General features: G+C 36.7%; 2 protein-coding genes across 2 annotated transcripts; one reads left to right on the forward strand and one right to left on the reverse strand.

The window, feature by feature from the left end:
• Positions 1 to 2,078: 2,078 nt before the first annotated feature.
• LOC146160898 (dolichyl-diphosphooligosaccharide--protein glycosyltransferase subunit TUSC3-like) lies at positions 2,079 to 6,831 on the forward strand. The gene is made up of 7 exons (XM_083386145.1): positions 2,079 to 3,206; positions 4,062 to 4,156; positions 4,643 to 4,835; positions 5,084 to 5,224; positions 5,546 to 5,686; positions 5,944 to 6,172; positions 6,395 to 6,831. The coding sequence occupies exons 1-7, from the start codon at positions 3,132 to 3,134 to the stop codon at positions 6,499 to 6,501; spliced, it is 981 nt and encodes a 326-aa protein (XP_083242271.1). The 5' UTR covers positions 2,079 to 3,131; the 3' UTR covers positions 6,502 to 6,831.
• Positions 6,832 to 11,496: 4,665 nt separating this feature from the next.
• LOC146160899 (uncharacterized) lies at positions 11,497 to 13,902 on the reverse strand. Its single transcript, XM_083385044.1, has 2 exons — positions 13,065 to 13,902; positions 11,497 to 12,841 (listed from the first exon to the last, which is right to left on the reverse strand). Exons 1-2 carry the CDS (start codon positions 13,900 to 13,902, stop codon positions 11,655 to 11,657), a joined length of 2,025 nt encoding a protein of 674 aa, XP_083241170.1. The 3' UTR covers positions 11,497 to 11,654.
• Between the last annotated feature and the right edge of the window lie 9,121 nt (positions 13,903 to 23,023).

Here is a 23,023-nt window from a genome sequence, read left to right on the forward strand (position 1 = left end):
CTAGATTTTTATTTTTATTATTTTAATTTTTTTTTTTTTTTTAAAAAAACATCTAGATTTTTATGGAGAAATCTAACAAAAATAATCTAAAAATGATTTTTGAAAATATTCAATACTTTTGGACAAAAAATCAACATTAAAAGCTTAATCAACGCCTGAGGCGTTGGCTTAATGCAGTATAAAGTTGCATAAAGGGACTTGCTTGATGCTTTAGATTTAAGATATCTGCTTTACTGAACATGGCGAGTTACTAAAATTTCGATTTTATATCTCATCATTTTTTTTTTCGAATTGCAAAAAATAAAATTTGAAATTACTGAAATGTTTATCGTCAATAGCGAATCTGTCACTAATTTAGATTATACAATATTTTTTTATAATAATCTAAAAAAACATCTAACATCTAGATTGCATAATCCTACATCTAGATTCAAACCAAAACATCTAAATCTAGATTAAAATAATCTAGAATGGCAACTATGCTTAAATGCAGACATTTTTCTTAATCGATTTTATAGTATTGTATAGTAGCTAGCCTACAAAACGCAACGGAATCCGAATCTGTCAAAGAATCGGTTCACTCCACTATGACGTCACAATAGATGATTAAGGTTCAGAAAATTAATATTTATTAAAAAGTATTAATATTTTATAGCTTGCAGGGAATGCACGGCTTTAGGCTAAAAATATTTCTACAGGGCGCAAACACACCAGCAGGAGGCTATAAATAAGTTTTGCGCAAAACGTTTGTACATTGCGTTTAGGCTATGCAAAGGCTATGTTGTTGAATAACCAAACAAACGTTTAGGTTGTTGAAACACTACATTGATGGAGTTGCCAACTCGATCCTGCTGTGGATAGAAGGTCTAGGGCAGGAGTGTTCAAATGATTTCTGCCATGATCCACCACAGTCAAACCTGACAACATGATGATCCACCAAATGCGAATAGTAAACATGTTGGTCAAGCTTTAATTTTTATGGTGCTTTATTTATGTAAATGTACCCTACAACATATTGATAACTTTGTAAAAGTCAAAAGTGAAGTGTGCTACAGCACCAAGATTGTTTCAGTGAGAAAAATGATGAGTTGGGGTAGACCAGGGGTCGGCAACCTTTTTCGAGTCGCGGGCGAACACCTAACTCAGAAAGGTATTTGTGGGCCGCACAAAATGTTAACTGAGAATTGTGTTATTAAAATGTTAGAACAACTTTTAATCAGGCGGACCCCGGATATTTTTTTTCACTTAAAAGCGTGTTTAATTACATTTAAGGAGGCAGTAAAGTGTTGGAGCAAAGCGCGAAAAAAGGCGTTTATTTGGTTTAAAGAGTCCAAAAAACGTCGTCATCCATACTACTAATGAAAAGTGTGATAAACTACTTTGAAGAAACGCGATAACTTTAATAGTTAATCTTGTTTAGTTTTTGTTAACCTTTCTAAGTGAGGGCGCACGTGACGAGCGAAGCGAGCGCGATTTTTTTAGGTATAGGCCTACCAGCATTTCTTTTGAACTTCCTGTAAGTTCTTATTACATTGCCGAAAATAAAAAAATATATAACCAATATTTTTTAATACGTTTTCCGTTTAACGGATCGCGATCCGTCATTTGAACATGACCGGTCTAGGGACTCCAGGCTTATGTTTCTGTTGTACCGTACCTTTAAGCTGTGATGTGACAAACGTAAACTGGCGGCAAAATACTTTAATCCGATGGTCTGAGTTTAGCGATTACAAGATGTAGTAGGCTACACAAACATGATGGAATTCAAACTTTTCCTAGACAATAAATTAAATTATCTCGCACTAGCAGTGCATACTGCATGATACATCGAATTTTCCACTTTTTGCACAAAGACCACACTAGGCCTATTTTTTGGGTAGGCCTGGGTCTGCAGCCCTATCAGCCTCGCACTCATCCGGCCCTGGCCGTTCTTTTTTATTTATATGTGAACAACAACGTGTTTACAATGATTTTAACTCTAAAATAAATGTATACTTCCGCATCAATGATTTTAAAATGTCGCGTGTATATCCATTGAAGCGTGAAAATTTTGCAAAGGTTTGTTGTAATTTGCAAGTAGGTTGTATAAAGCCTGGTTTATTTAATTTAGTCAAATATTAGTGTTGTACACAAGTCACTTTCTAATTATTCTTGAATTTATTTAACAAAGGGCGCCGGTCTACAATTCTACCACATTTTCGTCCGGGCGTTTATATTGCTGTTGCTGACATTAATTGGGATGGGGTACTATAGTAGTAACCCTGGTTGGAAACTAAGGCCATACCACAACTTTTAAATAGAAATTGAATATATGCACATTGATTCTTCCATACGTTAACACTGTTTGACTTTTGTTGCACCTAGTCTAGGTTGAAAATTTAGGCCAGTTGCACTCTCAGCCGGCAACCGCGGCCCCAGTGGCGCTACAAAAACGTTATCATACGTACAGTTGTGGTTTAGTTCTTCATTTCCAGCTGTGCAATCAGAAACTTTATTACAGCCACACAATTTGGTACTACATAAAAATCTTCCCCACAGTGCAACATGCAAAATTTCTAATCTGGCACCTGGCAACCCTTCATGTATGTCAATCTGCATTTCATTACAATTTTAAGTGTTTAGGTGTGCACCAAATTTTGTTTTTTTTGCTCACCTGAGGTTGGGTATCTTACCACAACTCAACCTTTTTTCTAATTTTTTTGTGTGCAACAGACTTTTTTTATAAAAATATATGGTATGCACCTGTCATAATAACTCTGGTGTGGAGGAAACTATAATTGGACACCTAAATATGTGGTATTGCCCATACAATATTTTGGAAAAAATGGCTATGAAATGCAGAATAGCCAGTGCAAACAGAAACCAAAATATTTAAAAAAAAAAAAAAAAAAGTATGACCTTTTCTACTGGTTAAAAATGCCATTGTATTACAACAAATGCCTCAAAATAAGTGTGAAGATTTGAAAACTAGGCTAAAAAACGACTCAGCAGGGTTGTTGTAGTTGCCGGCCGCCATCTTTTTGTTTCGTTTGACGGAGGTCTTTTAGTCGCCGGCCGCCATCTTTTTTTTTGTAACACTTTTCAGGCATGCAACAATTTATTTTAAAAGAAAACAACATACTCTGAGCAGCATGGATCTTCGGCAAATCTTTGCCCTTCTGGCCGTCTTGTCATTGTGTAGTTTAACTACTTCCAAGACGAAGCAGGTAAATTTTCAATGTTTATAGTTTCTTGTCACAGATTAGCGGTCCTCAAAAGGTGTGCCGCAAGACCATTTTAGTTGAGCTTTTTTTAAGGTATATATTGTCTAAAAGCCAGTAGAATTAACATAGATTTAAATAAACCAAGACAGGCAATTTTTCTGTATGCAATAATTTATGTGAAAGTTTAACTTTGTCCCATATATTATAATTTTTTAGAAGTTATGCTACTTTTGTTATTTTTGAAATCACTTTAAAACAAACGTATCTTGGTTGGTGTTTTCAAAAACAATTTTAAGCACAAAAGTACAAACAGAAATTTTTATGGTTAATTTTGTTGTTTCGTTTTAGAATCCCTCAATGTCCTTTGAATACTTTATCTTGAGGCAATGATTCTCAAACTGGGTACCGTACTATGACAAAAATTTTAAGGAATACAACAGCAAATATATGTATACTGTTATTTCATTTTTATTGTATGCAGCAAACTATCAAATATTTCACCCAAACTAAGCATTTTGTTTTGACAATATTATTTTGCCTTTTAGAGTCATTGTTTTCGGATTGTAACAAATAACCTTACACTGCCTAGTGACAATACTGGCTGCAATTACAGAAACTGTAGTGAATTTCCGTTTATCTACTGTTGAGCTGATTTTAAGTTAGTGTACAAGGACTTTGATCGTCTTAATAGTTTTTAGGAGAACTTTAAACCATAAATTTTATATACTGTGAATATACAGAAAAATAAACTTTACTTGGTAACAACAAAATTCCTCCGTTGTTAGAAGAGATATATGATGTGAAAGACAAATAACATTTGTGTACATATACATCTATATTATGTTATTTTATTAATAGGAAGTGATTCATGACAAAGTCAAGCAGTTGATGGATTGGAGCAGTCGTCGAACTGTAATCCAGATGACAGCGAGCAAGTTCTCAAGTTTTGTAAAGTAAGATTTCTGACATGTAAAGAAAATATCTCAGTAGACTAGGAGTAAAAAGTACCCCCTTTTTCTCAGTCAAATAATTGCATATTGCACATTACAAACATTCTAGAGGAAATACCCATTGTTGCTCTGGTTAAATAAAGTAAAAATGAGTTTAATTTGCGTAACTTAATCTCACAATAAGTGTAGCACGTTACAAAGAATGCAGGAAGCAACCTTTGTGGAAGCAGAATTTAAACAACTTGCATGTTATAAAAGTTTGCTGAAGCCGTATGTTACAGTTGATGATTTGAAAAGATTGTAACAGTTTAATTTATATTGTATATATTAAATAAAAGTCCAACAACAAAGAGTGCAAGACAAACGATCTTAGTTTATATGTATAATTATATTTTTTAAATATTGTTGTTGGTTTGTCTCAAAACAATTTCCAGAATCAACTGTACAAAATTATTTATTAATGTTAAAACAGATTTGATGTTTATTTAGGAGCAAACCAAAGAACTATTCTGTGGTTGTGATGTTCACCGCCTTAAATCCCAAACGAGGGTGCAGTGTATGTCAAGAAGCAAATGATGAGTTTACAATTCTTGCACAGTCCTATCGCTTTTCTCCTGCCTATGGCAATTCCCTGTTCTTTGCTATGGTTGATTTTGATGATGGACCAGACATATTTAAAACTGTATGCTTTTTATTGTATATACACTGTAGCTTCACTTGGTAATTTCATATGGTTTTACTTTAGAAATGAGTTTTTACATATTTAACATATTTGTATCTTTGTCAAGATATGTCAATTTCAAAACATGTGTTCTTCCTGAATATAGAACTTACCTGGGTTATCCTGAATTTAAACTTGTGTTTTAACTCTTATTTACAGTTTTTCTAACTTATCACTTTTGTAAAGTTTAAACTGTTCTTTATTTTAAGCTCGGCTTGAATTCTGCCCCAGCATTTATGCACTTTCCTGCCAAGGGCAAGAGAAAGGCTGGAGACACATATGACATTCAACGCTTAGGCTTCCATGCAGATAATTTAGCCAAGTGGTTGGCAGAGAGGACAGAAGTTGTGGTAAGTTTTTCCTGTAACATGATGATTTTTTATTAGTATTAGTTAAAAATAGGCTGAGGTTAAGGTTAAAGTGTCCTTCACTTGGTTTGCAAAACATGAATTATATTTATTTTTCATCGAATTTTTTTATGACGATACTAAGAAAAATAGAAATATTAATTAATTTAATTAAATATTTTACATGTAACTCTGTTATCACCACAATTTTGTTAAGTGTCAATCCCCTTTTAATTTTGTAGTTTTATTCCAGTTTAGGATGGAAATAATAACAATCACCATAATTATGTTAACTGAATTAGTAAAAGCTACCACTTTCCGCAGGTTCGTATCTTCCGTCCACCAAACTACACAGGAACTGTTGTGCTGGTTCTCCTGTTTTCATTAGCAGGGGGGCTGCTCTATGTTCGCAGAAACAGTCTGGAATTTCTTTACAACAAGACTTTTTGGGGTGTTTTCTCTATAGTAAGTGCAGTTTATTTAAAAAAAGAGGATGTGCCTTATCTATTTAAATTTTTTCATTCTTTCCAATTATGCCTTGCTGGAATGTATAAATGCTTCATCCAAAAGACTTCAAAGAATTACAAAAAAAATGTTGCAAAGTGTTATTGATCATGTCATAGGAAGTGTGAACTTTTCTTTACCTTATAATATTGTTCTCTCTTGGGCAATGCTCTTTTTCGTAATTTGCGATATTAAATGCTAATTGAAATGCTGTTCAGTTTTTAGTGCTCGGAATGACGTCTGGCCAGATGTGGAATCACATTCGCGGACCGCCCTACTACCACAAAAACCCGCAGACCGGCGGCATCCACTACATCCACGGAAGCAGCCAGGGTCAGCTGGTTGCCGAAACTCACATTGTGATGGTGGTGAATGCGGCGATTGTGGCCGGCTTTGTCTTGCTGCACGAGGCTCACCAGCCCAAAGCGGACATCTCCAAACGCAAATGTGCGGGTTTGCCACATAATATTTCATTGTTTGTGATACTGCTTAAATGTTTTTGTAATGATAAAAATATAGAAATACAATTGTGCAACATAATTTGGGGGCTAAAATTGCCTCAACGGCATATTACTACTAAATGTTTTCACCTAAAATGTTGTTTTTTTTTGCATTTTTTATGTTTTGCATTAGATTTATCGTAAAAGATGTTTTTCGACTTGTGTTTAGTGATGGCTGTTGGCGGGTTGGTACTGGTGGCATTCTTCTTCAGTCTGCTGATGTCAATCTTCCGCCAGAAGTACCAAGGCTACCCATACAGCTTTCTGCTTCGATGAACTGTTTCACTCGTTTTGTGTTGTAGCAGTTCCGATGCTTTTTTTGCAGCTTTGCAAAACAACAGATTTGGACGAAGAATGATTGGACCCTGTAGTCAAATTTTGCTGTGCAATAAACAATTTTGCCCTTTTTACGGCTTCAGGCAAGGTAGTCCGATAAACCAAGCTAAAAACGTCAGCACCTACATGATTAATAGAGTCCTCGTTTGATTATTCACCAATTTTTTTAGCTTTTATAGTGCTGCATCGTTTTTTATGTATATTGGAAGTTGGGATTTATCTGTTTTGTATTGAATGCGTCATGATTACCAAGAAACCAGTTGCATTGCATATTGCTCCTTTTGTTTCGTTAAGTTTTGTCATATATGGACATGCGGCGGTTTAAAACAACTTTTTATTTATTTTGCGCTGCAAACCTAGTGTAAAACAACACCTGCATAATTGTATATACATGACCAAACTTCGAGGAGAAAAGAAAACAAAAAATTACGTTTGATACACCATGTAGAATTCGTTGAAAAAGCGATCTATAGAGTTTCTCATTGAATATCTTCTATCATGACAGCGCACCAGACCATACACCGCGTGTGATATAATCCATTTCCTGTTCAATACGTCGAACATACTAGCCGTAAAGATAATAAAAATAATGTAGAACATGTTCACTTTACAGTACTACCAATAACGTAAAACATTTCCAAACACGCACGCTAACGTGCTAAACCAGGGGTTCTTAAACTGGGGTCCGTGAATTAGTTTTAGGGGGTCCATGAAGGCCAAATTGAAATATTAGTGTATATTTTAAAAGTAATCATTTTTTCAAAGAAAGCAGTTTAATTGAAAACCAAACGGTGTTGCACTGACTGTATTAAAACTTCTTTTCACTTTCAAACTTTTAGAACGAAATTAACAGATTTATGAAGTTTATTTGTAATGTGACGTCAATTTATGAGGTCATTTTTAGCCTATAGTGGTCCATGCGAAGTCAAAAAAAATGTTAGGGTTCCGCGGTAAAAAAAGTTTAAGAACCCCTGTACTAAACGGAAGCCCCGATTTACGTTAATGCGTTTTAGGACGAGCGAATCTGGCAAGGCATAGGATTTATATATCGATACAAAATCCGAAAAAAGACTAGTGGTTTTGACAGACTAGCAAAATTTTTATTATAGTTGGACACTGAGATATTTTTTCACAGTCTTCTTTAAAAGCTTAGGCCTACTGTTGTGTTTGGGTATGCAATTTACCCAATTTAAACCAGTTGCAATTACGGAATACGACATGAATTTTAAAAAATATGTTGATGTTGACTTATGCAGTTCAAAGATACAAATTCGTTGTTATTACAAAATGTACAAAATTACGCGAGTCACTTTCTTGTCGGCTATCTTATACTTCGCTGAATTGGTCCATTGTTGCTTGTAAGGAGACGCACCAAACAGCCTTCAACCTCGAAGTATTGAGGACATCCAGTTATAAGATCGTTTAAATCATTAACTGTAGAAATGCCACTGGCATCAATACTTTGTAAAAACCAAACATACAGCAGATTTATGTGTACCAACGCATTCGCCTGATCTTTTAGCCTGGTACGCAAATAATCCACTAAGGTAAGTACAGAACACATGTTGCGTTTAACAAAGTTGTGTTTAATATCTGCTTCAGTATTCAACTTGGTCGTATAAATGTTCATTGCATTATCAACTTGTGCGACTTCATCAGAAGAGCGAACTTGTGCGACCTCCGAAAAGCGTTGTTCGGCTTCAGATGGTGTTCTGCTCTGATAATGCGCTGTGTCCTTGCGTCTGCGAATTATTTTTGATTTCAGCGGGATTAGAGTGCTGCGAACTATTTCTGGTTGTCTTTTCAAGACACTGCTGTAAAGCAGTCTTCCCTCTTCAGAGTTTTGCGTTTTATTCGGATGTTGGGGACTTTGTGATTTATAAGCATAATTATCACCAGTCGACAGTAACTTCTTCTCGTTAAATCCAGGTCCACAATAGCCGCTGCTGAGCATTCGTGAAGAATTGATCTGTGGTTTGGTAAAGGTGTTCTGGCGTTTTGGTACCACTTTAGTCGCTGCTAAGCTAGTGCAAACGTGTTGTCCATTCCTAGATTCGTGTTTATTGTTAATTTGATAAATTTGCTGCGGGTTGCTGTGCGCTTGCTTATTTCCGCTCCCATTAATCAATAAAACTGGCCTTGCTTGCTGGCATAGTAAAATCTTATCACCCGTTGATGTGGACAGTTTTGTTTTATTGATGTTTGGGCGTCCTTCAACGCGTGGTAAAACGCCTTTGTTATATTCCTGTCGCTGGGTCGATGGACCAGCACACTGATGTCTGCTCCCAATATTTTGTTGGGTTGGCCTTCCACCGTACTGAGGCGCCAGAATAACTTCCCCTGTAAAGGGTGGAATTCTTCTTAAACCGCGATAAGCATATTTGGCCTTACTTAATTCAGAACTGTTGTCAGCAGACAGTGACATTTCAACAAGGGATGATTTGCGCTCGTGGTTATGAAATTCCAAATCACGCCAGAAGTTGCTTTATGTCCAGCGTTAGGTTATATATTCTTCGTCGGGCAATTAAAACTATACGCAATGCCTTTTTGACGCCATGATACACATAAGTCAAAAGAATAAAGAAATTTCTGAAAATACACCAAGAGTTAAAAAACAGTAACGCTTGATGGCATAATCTTTATAATTACGAATGATAAACTCTCTTATGAATTTCACGGCTGTTACGTCTATGTTGCTTTTATTGTATCATCACAAATAAGGTCTTTAAAAATGTTCAATTACCATTAACGTAACTAGTTTAAGGTGGACATTCAGCAAACCACTCATAGTGGTGTCGTAGCTCATCCATCCACAATACAGGGGTGGAAAATATCCACTATATGCTATTCCGCCTTTACAATTTACAGTTGGCGGCCTTATCAGTTTTAAATTTGGTATTGCGTATGCGCACGTCGAACTCGGGTCTCGGATAGTTTTACGTAGTCTTACTGAGTCCCGAGCCGACTCCAACAAAACAAACCGACTCTGTCAAATCCCGAGTCAACAAACCGACTCAGTCAAATCCCGAGACAAACCTACAACTGCAAATTAAGCGTGTGAATTTCCTAAATCAATAATGTCTTCTGGCTAAGGTATGGTAAATTTCCTGCAGTGTTGTAAACAAGTCATTTTGAAATAACTTAGGTCCAAGTTCAAGTCAAGCCTTTTTTAGTAAATCACTGGTCAAGTCCCAGTTAAGTCATAATTATAGCAAGTCAAATCCTGGACATAAAAATTAAACGATAAAAAATACTTTATTTCAACACAAGCCATTTGCCCAAAGACCTGAGTCAAGTCAAGTCATTTAAAAACAATGAAGTAAATTAAGTGAGTCATTGACTAAGTCATTACAGCACTGATTCCCTGTTATTCTTCATAGTGCTTAACATAGGTTACTTCAGACTGGCTTTATTTGCCCATATAAATCTTCATAATTAAGGTATTATTAAAATCTAGTTCTTGTACTTTTCTTATTCACGTCTATTGCTTTTTAGCCTACTTACTTATAAATGCAGTTTCATTTAAACTTTTCTGTTGTATCACTAAAATACAAGTTGAAACAAATGACGGAAAACTAGTGTCTCCCCAACAGAATTGAATACACATTTAGTTACGTTTGAGCATTCTCCTGAGTTGCCCAAGGGTTACCCCCTAGTGGAGAAGCATATTTTCGCACAGGTACGAACCATTTGTTATTATATTACTCGCGTTGTCCAATGGTCTGTCAATTGTTTGTCACACAAAAGCTGCCTCTCGATCAACACGTCCTCACGTAGGCTGCAGTACATCAGACGATGATTGAACCATATTCAATTACAATGTCTATCGACAGAGTTCAAAGGGTGCACCAGAGCTAACTTGGATGTAAACTGAACAACGTACTCGTTTTTTGTCAAAACCCAGATTATACAGTAAAATGGACATATATATTCATTTACCATCGAATAAAGCAGTGATTCTCAAACTGTGCCCCGCAAATTTTGACAATTTTTAAAATGGACAAGCATGCGAGGCTTAGACGAATGCACACTTATTCATTTAGATAACTGATATAATTGTTGTGGTGTTTAACTATTGCCTTTGCATATATCCCAAACGTTACAATTGTATTGTATTATGAAATATAATTATTTCGGTGAAGTGTGCCGCAATTGTTTTGTCCTTCTTTAGTGCCCCAAAAGCTAATGCTGTTTATAAAGAACCACCGGATTAAAGGAACACGAAATGCCCAGCATTAAAACACGCCCAATAGACATTTAGGCCCACAATTGCAAAAAATGGCTCAACGAAAAAGGTTCCTGTTTTTTGTAATGGATTTGACTTTACAAACTCTCCGTGGGCACACGGAGAGCAAAGAAGTTAAATACCAAAGTATTGTTACAACACCCCTACATAAGTTCACCAGCCCTCACTCAAATATTCATAAGAGTAGTTAAGTCTTTTGACGACTTGACGTGCATAAAAAGTCATACAAGAATAAGTTGTTCAATTTTTCTTACTTCTCCTTGCTTTGTGACGTAAGTTGAAATTAGAAATACACAATTTGAATGTTTTTTTTCATCTGATTTTCGTTTCTAAAATAGTCCGTACTGCTTACACCCGCTGGCAGTTTTTAGTTAACTTAAACCAGTGCTTTCAAATGAATCAGATGAGTTTTTACAACATACATAAAGCCTTTGTACCGCTGTCAGCTGTTTGCTTTGTAAAGTTCAACTTTAAACAAACTCTATTGCGTTGTTCGACGTATTGTATTACGATATCCAGTGCACTAAGCCTTACGCTAACGGTTTTTCACAGAAACTGTGTACGCCAAGTCAAATACACTTTTCTTCTTAGAAGAACTTGAAAGTAAAAATTAACAAAAGTGAAAAACTGTTAAAATGCTAGTGACATAATACACCTAAACGGTTTTTGCTCTACTCTCTGCACTTTACCGATTTGCCTTGTGTCGAATGCTTGATTAGGTACCAAAATAAAATAGTCACAAGTTTCAATTATCAAAAATATATAATTTTTATTGCTGTATTTACAAAATATAAAATTCAGAAAAATTTACAGTATGTTTGGGACAAAAAGTTCCCAAATCGTAAAGTTACTGCACAGCAAGGCGCACCAAGCCACCTTCTGCCACGAAGTGCGAGCATTTCGCTACGAAGTCGTTTAAAGCGTTGACGTTGCTAAACTGGATTTTGTTTCCAGATCGTAAATGCCAAACGTACAGCAAATTGATGTGCATCACCGATCCCGAATGTTCGGTTAGCTTTCGTCGCAGGTTGTCCACTACGGGCGGAACAAAAGCGGCCTGGTGTGTAGGAATGACTGTTGCTTGACTGACTCTTGGTTTAGATGCAGTTGTCGTAACCAACGTCGCAGCTGCTTGTTGGTTATTGGCCGTGCTTAGGCCTTTTAGTGGTTGGACCGCAGTATACGCTGCAGTTACTGAACAACTATTGTCGTCAAAACTTCTTTGGCGTTCTCCGTTTTGCGTTGCTTCTTTGCCTTTCGTAAATTTGATCTCAGCGCTGTTTGACTCAGCTGTTTCGGTATCACGTCGCAAGTTTGATTGGAATCTATGCTGTGGTACCGCCGTGACTCCCTCCGTATTGGCTTTGCAAGCTGCTGGTCGAAACAAATCATACCGCAAGGTTAACACCGGTTGTGCTAATTGTGGGACAAGGGCTTTTTTCTCTGAAGCTGTATTGGGAAATAGCTGGTACGATTTTAGTGGCTCATCCGGTATTGGATTGGCAGTCATAACCTTCGGCGTCAAAGAAATAGGTTTTGGTGAACTATGCGCAGAATGGGCAGTTGGCTCTATTTTAGAACTGTGCACACTTTCCGGGGAGTTTTTTCTAACCACATTGCTGTAAAGTATTTGGTCAGTGTCCAGCTTCGGCCAGCAGTCAGTTTGCAGAAATGGAGGAAACGGAGCAGTAACAATTTGCGAATCCACTTTAGGGTCAGTCTGCATTTGTGAGGCAATATTTAAAGTCCGTCCATACTTGTGTGGTGTGCAGGGACGATTTTTAGGAAAACCACTCTGGGTTCGAGGTAAGGTCTGCTGTGAATGTGCATCGCAAGAAGGGTATCGAGGACTTTTTTGTTGAACGGCAAACGGGGAACAACGTTCAGTGCTGCTGTGGTGGGTTTTGTTTTGCACAGAATGGAGCTGCTCAGCTGACCTTCGTTTAGCTCTGGTGCGGCGACTCGCTTTTCCCTTTGATTTTGACTTTGGTGTAGGGTTCGAAATGATTTGTTTTTCGCAAATGACACCAGAATCTAAAATTGAAATCCCGTGGTCAGTGCAGAAGTGGCTCGCCTACGACCAGTTATATTACAATAGCGTAAATATTATTATTGTTGCGACAATAGTTATTATTACGATTATTATCAATTACGTTAAAAATGTGCAACAAATTTTGAGTCTAACAAACGATTTTATAGATTAAATATAAAGATTTTATAGACTTTTGTATAAAACTGACAAAAACAAGCTTCTTACCACATTTTAGTTGAACTTCTAGTTTCTTTTTAGGCCTCGTTGCTTTGATAGCCCTTGCTTTGCTAATTTTCTTCGCGAAGGGAAATCCAAACGGTTCAGCCTCACAATTCGGAGCATTGCACTTTTGTTCTATTTTATTTGACCGGTCTAGCAAGAGGCGCAAACAAAGTTCTTCCCAGGCAGGGTTTTCTGCACATTTCACTCGGAAAAACTCGTTTACCAGAATGAGTTTACGAGCATTTTCGTTGACAAATTCCTCTACCCTTTTCGCTTTGCACGACTTTGTGTGGATTGCCTTCCTAACATGATCGGGTGCGTCTACTAGTTTGGAGGCTAACTGCCCGAATGTAAGACCGTCTTCGAATTGGCGAAGCAAGTTCATTATAAACGAAATGGCACATGGCAGCCTAAGCTGCTTGTCGATTCCCAGTTTCGATTCTCTGCTTTGACTGTGGTCATTTATTACTAACACGCAGTCGCCGCTCACAGAGAGTCGTTTTTGTTGGCGCGCTACGAAGCTAAAAAATCCAACCATGTCGTCATCGTGAAACATGTAGTTCGCCAATTGATCATGGTTTGATATTTCGTTGACAGCCTTCTTGATTGTGATGGGGTTGTCAAAAACAGAACATTCCGCGGAGATCAGCTGAAATGCTTCCTCTTCTAAATTTGGATCGCAGTAGATATTTCCGTCGGTTGAAATCAGCTCCGAAGCGGACGCAAAAAAATCCTTGAAATCTTCTCGTAATAAACTGGCGTTGGGCTGGTTTGCGAATCTCGGTACGGGTTGGGGACCGTTTTGGCGCAAAAAATTTCGAATTTGTTTGTAAGCTTCCATGAAAAAAGTTACTTTATTCAGAGACCTTTTAAATATTTTACTATAATAGCGAGTTTCTACGAACAGAAAGAATTATATTAATATCGAGCAACAAACGCTATATAAATATTAAATAGGTACGCTATAGCATAAGCTCATATATTCTTCAAATTGGTTTGCTACTTAGTATACGTTTAAATCAGTAGTTCTCAAGTGTGCGGCGAAACCTGAAATTTTGTAAAAATATACATTATTAGTTATTACAAATTGACATGCAGACAAGCATGCGAGAGTTAAAAACACACGTTTGACAATGGAGAACAATATTATGGTAACTACCTATTACCTTACCGTGTAGTAAGAGTGACATCATATTAATATTTGCAGGATAACATTTTTTAGGCAACTTGGTTTTTAACAGTGTGGCACGTTTTTATTTCCATGGTTGCCACAAGCTAAAAAGTTTGAAAACCACCTGGTTTAAATCAACCTATCTGTGACGTCATAATGTAGTACAAAATTAAACTTTTAGCTTAAAATAGATTATTTTAAGATTAACAATTCAAAAGGTCGCTGTCAAATATTGAACAGTTTTTTTTTATCAGTTATCGACAGTTTACATTTACAACAAGCTAATTACGCCTTGATGCATATAAATTCATCAATAACCAATGAGCATATTAAAGGCAACACTCAAACAGAAACTTATATAGTATATATTTTAATGTTCATATAAACCAGTGTTTCTCAACCTTTTTCACCCTGGGGCGCACTCGTAAACTTTTCAAAACGCGGCGGCGCACCTGACGGGACCTGGGGGCTCAGGCAGTCCGATTTTAGCAAAACAAATCGACTACGGTACGAGTCCCAAATCTGACTCCGACTCCACAGCCCTGCTTTAAAATACGATGTGCTTAATAAGATAGGCCTAAATAAAAAGAAAAAAATTAAAATAGGCCTTTTATGTTGTAAATTATATAAACACACGGTATGTTAGTTAGAGGTCGATGGAAACACAGAATAAGGCCCGAAAGCAACAACATCTAACTCGGAATAAATCCAAAATTTAACGGAATAATACCTATAAATGGACAAAATATCGCCCAAAACATTAAAAGCAGGGTGTGGCCTGGGACGGTTAAGGGACATCTTCTTGGCATCGGCCGTTTTGGTGTCGACGTTTGGGTGCCCTAGTTTAAAATGCCGTTAGGGCCCCGCTGTTTTGGCACTGCATTGGTTGCCTCTGTTTGGGGTTAGGCGCGAGTAATGGGTAAAATAAAAATTTGGTTTATGGTTCAAATGATTAGGGGAGTTAGTGTTGAAGTTATGGGTGGAGTTTGGGGTTAAGTAAAAGGTTTTAAAGGCCTTATTCTTGCAATTTAGGCCCTATTCGGACGAATTTAGGTCTTATTTTTATTTAAACGTTATTACGAGTATTAGGTATTAGTCCTATTTTGGTCTTATTCCGAACTGTTTTTTATACCGAAGTTGATGTTGTTTTAATTGCGGTCTTATGGCGAAAGCCCCGCTAGATACATGTTGCAATAATAGGGGCTACGAATCCAGTCATATTGCTCAGTGTTTATTCACAGAAAATAGTGATAGAGTTTATTTACAAACAGAGTCCTAAAAAAATATAAATCTGAATGGTCATCTTTGATTAAAGAATCATCTCCAAATAGCCTAATTTAACTTTCCTTCTCCAAATCCCTATTTTTTTAAGAAAAGCTTTAATTTTATTTGTGGATGAGTGTTTTCAATTTGATTCTGCATTGACAATTTTAAACTATTCAAATGTTGGAATTTGTCATTTAAATTTTTAACTTTGAATTCCAGAATTGACCAACGCCATAATAAAACCCAATACATTTTCGGTATAAGATCCAAGTGGCCTAAATAACATCCTCATCCGCAGGAAATGGATATAAAACGCCGCCTTATAAGGGCCATGTTTTTTTAAACGGCGGTGTTTGTAGACGCTGTTTTGAAACTGGACTGTTGGTCCGATAGGGGTTTGTTATCTATTGGTCCTTTATCGATCTTATTCCGAACTGTGCTTTATTCTGATGTTGATGTTATTTTAATTTTGGTCTTATTGCTGGAATCCACTTTTAGTCGCAAATTCTAAAATAATACAGAATTTTTGTAACATTTTTTCCCATTGTCTCGCGGCGCACCTGGCAACCTTCCGCGGCGCACCGGTTGAGAAACGCTGATATAAACAATGGGCCTACGTATTTTCATATTTTGCCATGTTAGGTAACAGGGTTGAAAGTAGAATAATTTTCTTATCGCATATGCATAAACTTCAGAAATTACGTCACAAAAGGACTATAAATATGAAACTTTATAAAACCTAAAGTTATCGTTGAACTTTGTGCACATTAATGAAAACTGAAATCTTGGTTAATTTACATTCAAGTATATGGCGGGATGGTCGGTGAAAAAGTGACACAACCTGGTTAAAAAACAACAGTTTTTACCGGTACGGTAAACCTGGATAAATTATTTGCAGCCATCCTTTAACCGGAACGCCATTCCGAACCGACCCGGTTACGTTTACCACTGGTGTTGAATTTTATCCTTGATTAGGGCCAGAATAATTTAAGGATGAAAGTAGAATAATTTCCGTACCGGAGCGCATCTAAATTTCCATAGATGACGTTACAAAGTTACGAAACCTGGGGTTATGTGCAAGGCCTGGTAAACAAGAACTTTTTTACCTATACGGCCTACCTACAAAACTTCTTGCAGAACGTTCCGACCTACTTCTACCACTGGATTAATGTAAATAGATCAAGCATCTTTAACTATTATACGTATTTCGTAAAAATAAACGCGAACTTAGAAACGCGACAATATTATATTGAATATTATATTCAAATATGTTTCTGTGGCCTGATTTTAGCTGATTTAGACAAGTGCTATAATGGCACAGAGCAGTGTATTTTAACTTTTTTCTTAGTTGTATCTTGTTATTAGTAACCTCTTATACCCTACAAATCGAAATCTGCAAAAGCATGATGATAGGGATGACGTCACAAGTTTACGTCATGACGTGACGCCATAAAACAATATTAAGCTTAGGAACATGCTTTTCAGTCAAACTCATGCTCGCTAAATAACTTGTGTCCAAATACATTAAAGGAGAGACATCTTAAAAAAATATTTGTGTTTAGATATAGATTATACGACCGACAAAAGTCGTGAGTCATTATGCCGACAGCTAGCCAATTAAAGTTTTACAAAAGCCATCGTACAAGTTTGCTCCCAGCGCAACAATCATATAACGACATTATTCTTAAACCTATAATTTATAGAGGTTTTAATGGCGATACAACAGCCAGATTAACGAAAAAGCGAAACAAATAATAGATAGTTTCATGGAACGCACCTCTTTCAGCTGAGAGTAGAATAATTTACCTCACGAAACGATAAAAAATGTCCTTTTGTTCATAAGAATTATAAGAATTATTATTATATAGGGCCTAAAAAACAGAGCGATTTAACACAGATCGCGATCGTACCTTTCTGAAAGCTTAAATATGGCTCATAGTTCAGCATAACTAAAAAAATATATTCTGTCACAGTTGTGACATATGCACTAATACTGTTCCGATCTGTGTACCCTTCGCACGTGCCCCTTTGAAAAGGTAATTAATGATTTCCCTGCCAAAAGTGTTGGATTTTATCTCACTAATTAATTATCTTAAAAATATCGTACTTGTACGTAGGCCTGCATTCCTTTTGGCGCTTTTGTGTTATAGTTATCCGCAGATTATCTTAATATACTATAAAAATGGTTGGTTTAATATACTTTTCTTGCTGCGTTATTTTACAAATTATATTTTAATAAAATTATTTTACCTTCTGCACACTAAGCAAAGGATTTTCTTTGATCCAATTGAATGGTAAAAATCTGCGACAATCCAGCCCAACACGGGAGTTCCCCTACATAAGTCGCTAACTCCCGAGTGACGCAACAGTCATGTGATGGATTGTTTGTGATTCATACATAGTCATACGTAGGCGAATACACAAACAGTACGCTGAATTATTTTTAAACGCGCGCTTTTGTGATGTAACAATTAGCTTTTCAAACCTGGTGCAGGTACATTGCGCTTTGACATAAAGCTGCTTCGTGGGCGGTTTATTTCAATGCGTTAACGACAAGCAATTAAACGGTATTTAAGCGGTACGTCACTAAAAATGTTTGAACCATACGCAACATGGTCTACGTTAAGTCAATGTTAGTCAAGTACTAAAGAGCGTTAGTATAGTGTTTTGCTTATTTTGAAGGGGGGGGCAAAAATGGACTGTTATACTTCTTATTTACCGAATTAAAACCACCATTTCCTTGTTTTCAAACAACTATTGATTCTACATATTGATTTGGTGTTTTGCAACTTTTTAAAGCCTACATGTTTTTACTACACAAGAAAACTATTTCCATCCTAATTTCACGTTGGCTAACCACATAGTATTATAAAGTAGTACGTTTCATTAAAATTTCTTTGTAATGCAAGCTAGTTACATGAAATCTCCCCTTTGTTACACATTGCAACCACGCAACGCTTGAAAGTACAACATTACTTGCAAACTGAGCGCTTTATTCATAGTAATCCTATAGTAATGCCTATAAACCTTCCTAACATAGCTGTCGTGCACTTTTTTACATTTAAACGCATTTCGTATGTAGAGTCAAATATAATAAGGTCAAATATAAATTCTACACCTGCTGTGAATTGTTGAAAACGCATCGTCGCATCTCAATTTGTTACAGCCCTTTAAACGAGAGAGAAAGGGCACCTTGTCAACATTGAATATAGCACGTAATCGGGATTTCCCCATAGTAGCAAGTCTAATCACGGTTTTGCTCGTTTCAATGGTACAATAAACTCTACGCGTGCTCAATAGAAAGCCAACACACGAGACCAGACCCCAGCTTTCTCTGTTTTTTTTGTAATGTGCCCCCATGATGCAGATATAAACTGTCCACCTCACTCAGTTCAGTAACGTGTATTACTGAATTGTATAGTTTTCATTCAGTCAGGCTTTGTTTGACTGCTCTGCATCAAGCTCGGTTACATCATGAAAGACTTGATCGCAAAGCATATTAATATGCAAACTGGACGGTAAAATATCCTTTAATTTAGAACAATCCTCAAGTTCAATATTGTCATTTTATTTTATTTCCCCGAAAACAGTGTTTAACTTCCACATGAAAATCGTGGATTTATATTTTTTTCTTTTCTGACGTCTGTTTCGATGTGATTCATAAACTAAGCACAACAGACGCCTGACATTCCTTCTTTAACTTCAGCAGCCTATCAAAAAATTTTGCCAATTAATAGAAATCTATATCGAAATCCATTTCCATGATTTTGGAGACGTAACTACCCAGGAGCAAAATTAACGTAACAAAGCTCGAGGGTCTCAAATTGCTCTTAGGGTCAAATAAAACCATGTAGATTATCTGGACGGCCGCAACAAAACTAAATTATGGTTGGTCCAGGACTGCCCGCGCCTGGGACCACATTATTATTTGCGTATGCTTTTAGGCAAAATACAACAACCCTACATGTAAATATTTGTTTAGAATACGAATAGTTTGTTACGTTTTAATTAAAACAAGAAAATTTAAAACTCGCTGTTCTCCAGCGTGCGCAAATAAGCAATTCTTAAGTCTAATCGCGCAAAGCACGGAACGGCGTTTCTCCAGTATTAAAAGTTGACATATTAACAACACAATAGCCATATTGCAAAGACGATATAGATTTGCGCAAAAGGCAAATAACCGCATTAACTGAACAAACACAGGTTGTATTTAAACAGCCTACAGTTCACATGTCGGCAACAAATGTAATTCTATAGCCGGGCAATGACTTGGTGTCCCACCCCTGAATCTGTCATGTTTTTTACCGTTTTAGCAATGGGTGAACCTTTCCGAAAGTTCAAGAGGGTGCGCCAGAAAAACCTACCACATTTCAAACTAGGAAAAAGAGACAAAAAGTATAAGCAATCAAAACATTTATTGTCTCATCTTAAAGTCAAAACGTTACCATTTGGTGTATTTATGTTTTAGATTACATCCTGTAGGTAGCGCCCTCGAGATATAATACATTGTTGCAGGCGATTTCTGGTTTTCAAATACCCGGCGAGTCATTTCTTCCACTGATTGAAGAACAAACGCTTCTAGTGCTTCAATAGTTGCTGGCCGAGTTTTGGAGACCTCAGTCTTAACATATCCCCAGTAAAAGCGTTTATTCGTCAAACAGTGGAAAGAAATACCGCAAAATATGACTCGCCGAGTATTCAAAAACTTGATTTGCTTATAAATTTTGTCTCTTTTTCCTAGTTTGAAATGTTGTAGGTTTTTCTGGCGCACCCTGTATAACCAAATTTACCAATATTACGGAGACAATTGGTAATGATGGCTAGCCACTTGTGGCCAGCATAGTCTTGGTTTCTAAACCCTTTAAATTCCTAGAAATCAATTTTAGCACTCGCACAATAAACGCCCTGACATTAAACTTTCTTTTGGATTTTCGTTTAAGTTATTTTAATTTAAAAAAAAATCCTTGAAATTATAAAAGATCAGAAAGCTGTAACAAAATACTTAACATTGTATTTGAATTCACTGTTTGAGGTTCACTACCCTAGGATGCAAGAATACATGGCACTTAAAAGGATCTAACTATGAAATCAAGTTGTTTTACCTTCATAATAGGTGTGTTAGGCCGCACAAAATGTTCTCTTGGGTCACAAGCGCGTGAGTCGCGTGTTTAACATCTTTCACGTGCCACTCAAAATGGACTTTTAAACCATTAAATCCAGTTGCTTGTGCCAACAGAATGTAGCAAGCATTGGCGTATATTATATGGGCCGAAAATTTATTTTCGGGACATATCTTGTTTTCGCCGTTATTATATGGGCCGAAAATTTATTTTCGGGACATATCTTGTTTTTGCCGTTATTATATGGGCCGAAAATTTATTTTCGGGACATATCTTGTTTTTGCCGTTATTCTTTTTTGGTTTCCTATGGTTTCCTATGGTTTCCTATGGTTTCCTACGGTTTCCTATGGTTTCCTATGGTTTCCTATGGTTTCCTATGGTTTCCTATGGTTTCCTATGGTTTCCTATGGTTTCCTATGGTTTCCTATGGTTTCCTATGGTTTCCTATGGTTTCCTATGGTTAGTTTCAGACCGACTTTTGTCCGAAGCTTTATAGAAAAAGTAGACATCGTAGAACCTTCAAATTTTCAGACATGGCGTAGAGTGGTATGTAGGTGCTTTGTAAAAGTTTATGAGGCTGCACTCCCAGGGGCCTTTGCTTGGGGGGTAAAAACCTGAAATATTGCGTTTTAGCACTTTGTAGCTAACGACAGCCATCTAGCAGCAGAAAAACTTTCATACAGAATTCGTTCATATTCGCTTGCTTTGTCCAGCTCGCGTCGCGACGAGGCGGCTGCTGGCATCCCTGCTGCGCCCTATTGTCCCGCGCGTGCAACATTTGTGTTGGAAGTGGCTTGCCTAGTAAAACTATGCACATGCGACTTGCCTTTCATAAAGAGGCCTCTCTAAGTAAAAAAACCTATTGCTCTTACAACACAAAATATTTTACCACCGCAAATTTAAATGCGAATCCTACAGGCAGTGTACACATCTCTGTTAGCACATGTTGTAATTGTTGCAAGGGCCGCAACAACAAAAAGCTTAAGTTTAACGCATTCTTAATGACGACGTTACAAAGCTACGTCATAACATGGCGTCATAAATAAATAAATCTTGCGTTTATTGGATTTAAATTGGCAAAACTTTCAATATAAAACGTGGCTTATTAGGCACATAAACGTGTTTGCATATTGCTCAAAACTACAGATTTAAACTCTGTTTCAACAGTGATTGCTCAGACCAAGGCATGGTAAAAATTTACACAGTAAAAGTTGGAAAAAGTATAGCAAACCATAGACGTTAAATCATTTAGAGAGAATGAAAATATTGACTTTTTAAACATGCTAGCTGACCAAAATGAGATAACATGGCCGTAAGCATTATCTACGTAAATTTTTATTGATCAAATGTATGTTTCGATCATTTGCCAAAATCTACGCCATATTTGAACCCCCTTCGCTTCAAAGCCATAAGTTATTATATTATTATACACAACTTATAATTGTGTGTAGATATGTTGGATTGGAGTAACATACAGAACAGGTGCAAATAGCAAATATTCTCCAAATACGATGTTTCCAATATTCTCCAAATCGTATTTCATCGTATTGTCGCGGTAATACACAAAGAGGTAAGGCCGTGAATAAAGTTTCACCCACCGTACAATTAACGGAGGGAAGCATTTCGAGTAGGGATGTTCAAGGCAGAATATCGGCGACACATTTATAATGCTTGCTTTAAATGCGGCGTCAGCATTTTTTGGGGCGACCAATTACTTCGCGATAAGCTTCGCCTAATAATTAAGTGTCAATAGGGTGTATTTACCGCCGCAAGTTTAAATGCGAAATCTTAAGGCAGTCTACGCCTCTCTGTTAGCACCTGTTGTGCATCTTGCTCCAACCAGCATACCAACATCAGGCCTAAACTTATCTAGCAAAACTTTCGATTTAATAGTTTGCGTATTAGGCACGTAATAGTGTTTTTCATATTGTTTGAAACGACAGATTTAAAGCCTGTTTTAACAGTGATTGCTCGGACCAAGCTATGGTAAAAAATTACCTAGTGAAAGTTTGCAAAAGTATAGCAAACCATAGGCGTTAAACCATTTTTAGTCTTTAAGAGAATGATAATATTTGATTTTCAAACACGTAAGCTGGTCAAAATTTAATAAAATAGCCATATGCATTATCTAAGTAAATTCTATTTATCAAATATATGTTTCGATCATTCCCCAAATTCTACGCCATATTTGAACCCCTTTCGCATCAAAGGCGCCGCAAATTTAAATGCGAAATCTGGTGGCAACTCTAATCCGACATATCAACACCAGGCCTACACAACTTACAATTGTGTGTTGATATGTTGGATTGGAGTAACATACTATACAGCTGCAAATAGCAAATATTCTCCAAATACGATTTTTCCAATATTCTCCAAATCGTATTTCATCGTATTGTTGCGGTAAT

This window comes from Ascidiella aspersa, chromosome 3, assembly GCF_963924565.1.
Source record: "Ascidiella aspersa chromosome 3, kaAscAspe10.2, whole genome shotgun sequence".
In the NCBI taxonomy this organism is placed as follows: Eukaryota; Metazoa; Chordata; class Ascidiacea; order Phlebobranchia; family Ascidiidae; genus Ascidiella; species Ascidiella aspersa.

What these genes read in the sequence shown, in the direction of transcription:
- LOC146160898 (XM_083386145.1), top strand. Translation starts at nt 3,132, where the DNA reads ATGGATCTTCGGCAAATCTTTGCCCTTCTGGCCGTCTTGTCATTGTGT. An exon ending in GACCAGACATATTTAAAACT is followed by an intron (nt 4,836 to 5,083) that starts GTATGCTTTTTA and finishes CTTTATTTTAAG; the next exon opens with CTCGGCTTGAATTCTGCCCC. An exon ending in TTTGGGGTGTTTTCTCTATA is followed by an intron (nt 5,687 to 5,943) that starts GTAAGTGCAGTT and finishes AATGCTGTTCAG; the next exon opens with TTTTTAGTGCTCGGAATGAC.
- LOC146160899 (XM_083385044.1), bottom strand. Translation starts at nt 13,902, where the DNA reads ATGGAAGCTTACAAACAAATTCGAAATTTTTTGCGCCAAAACGGTCCC. An exon ending in AGAAGTTCAACTAAAATGTG is followed by an intron (nt 12,842 to 13,064) that starts GTAAGAAGCTTG and finishes TTTCAATTTTAG; the next exon opens with ATTCTGGTGTCATTTGCGAA.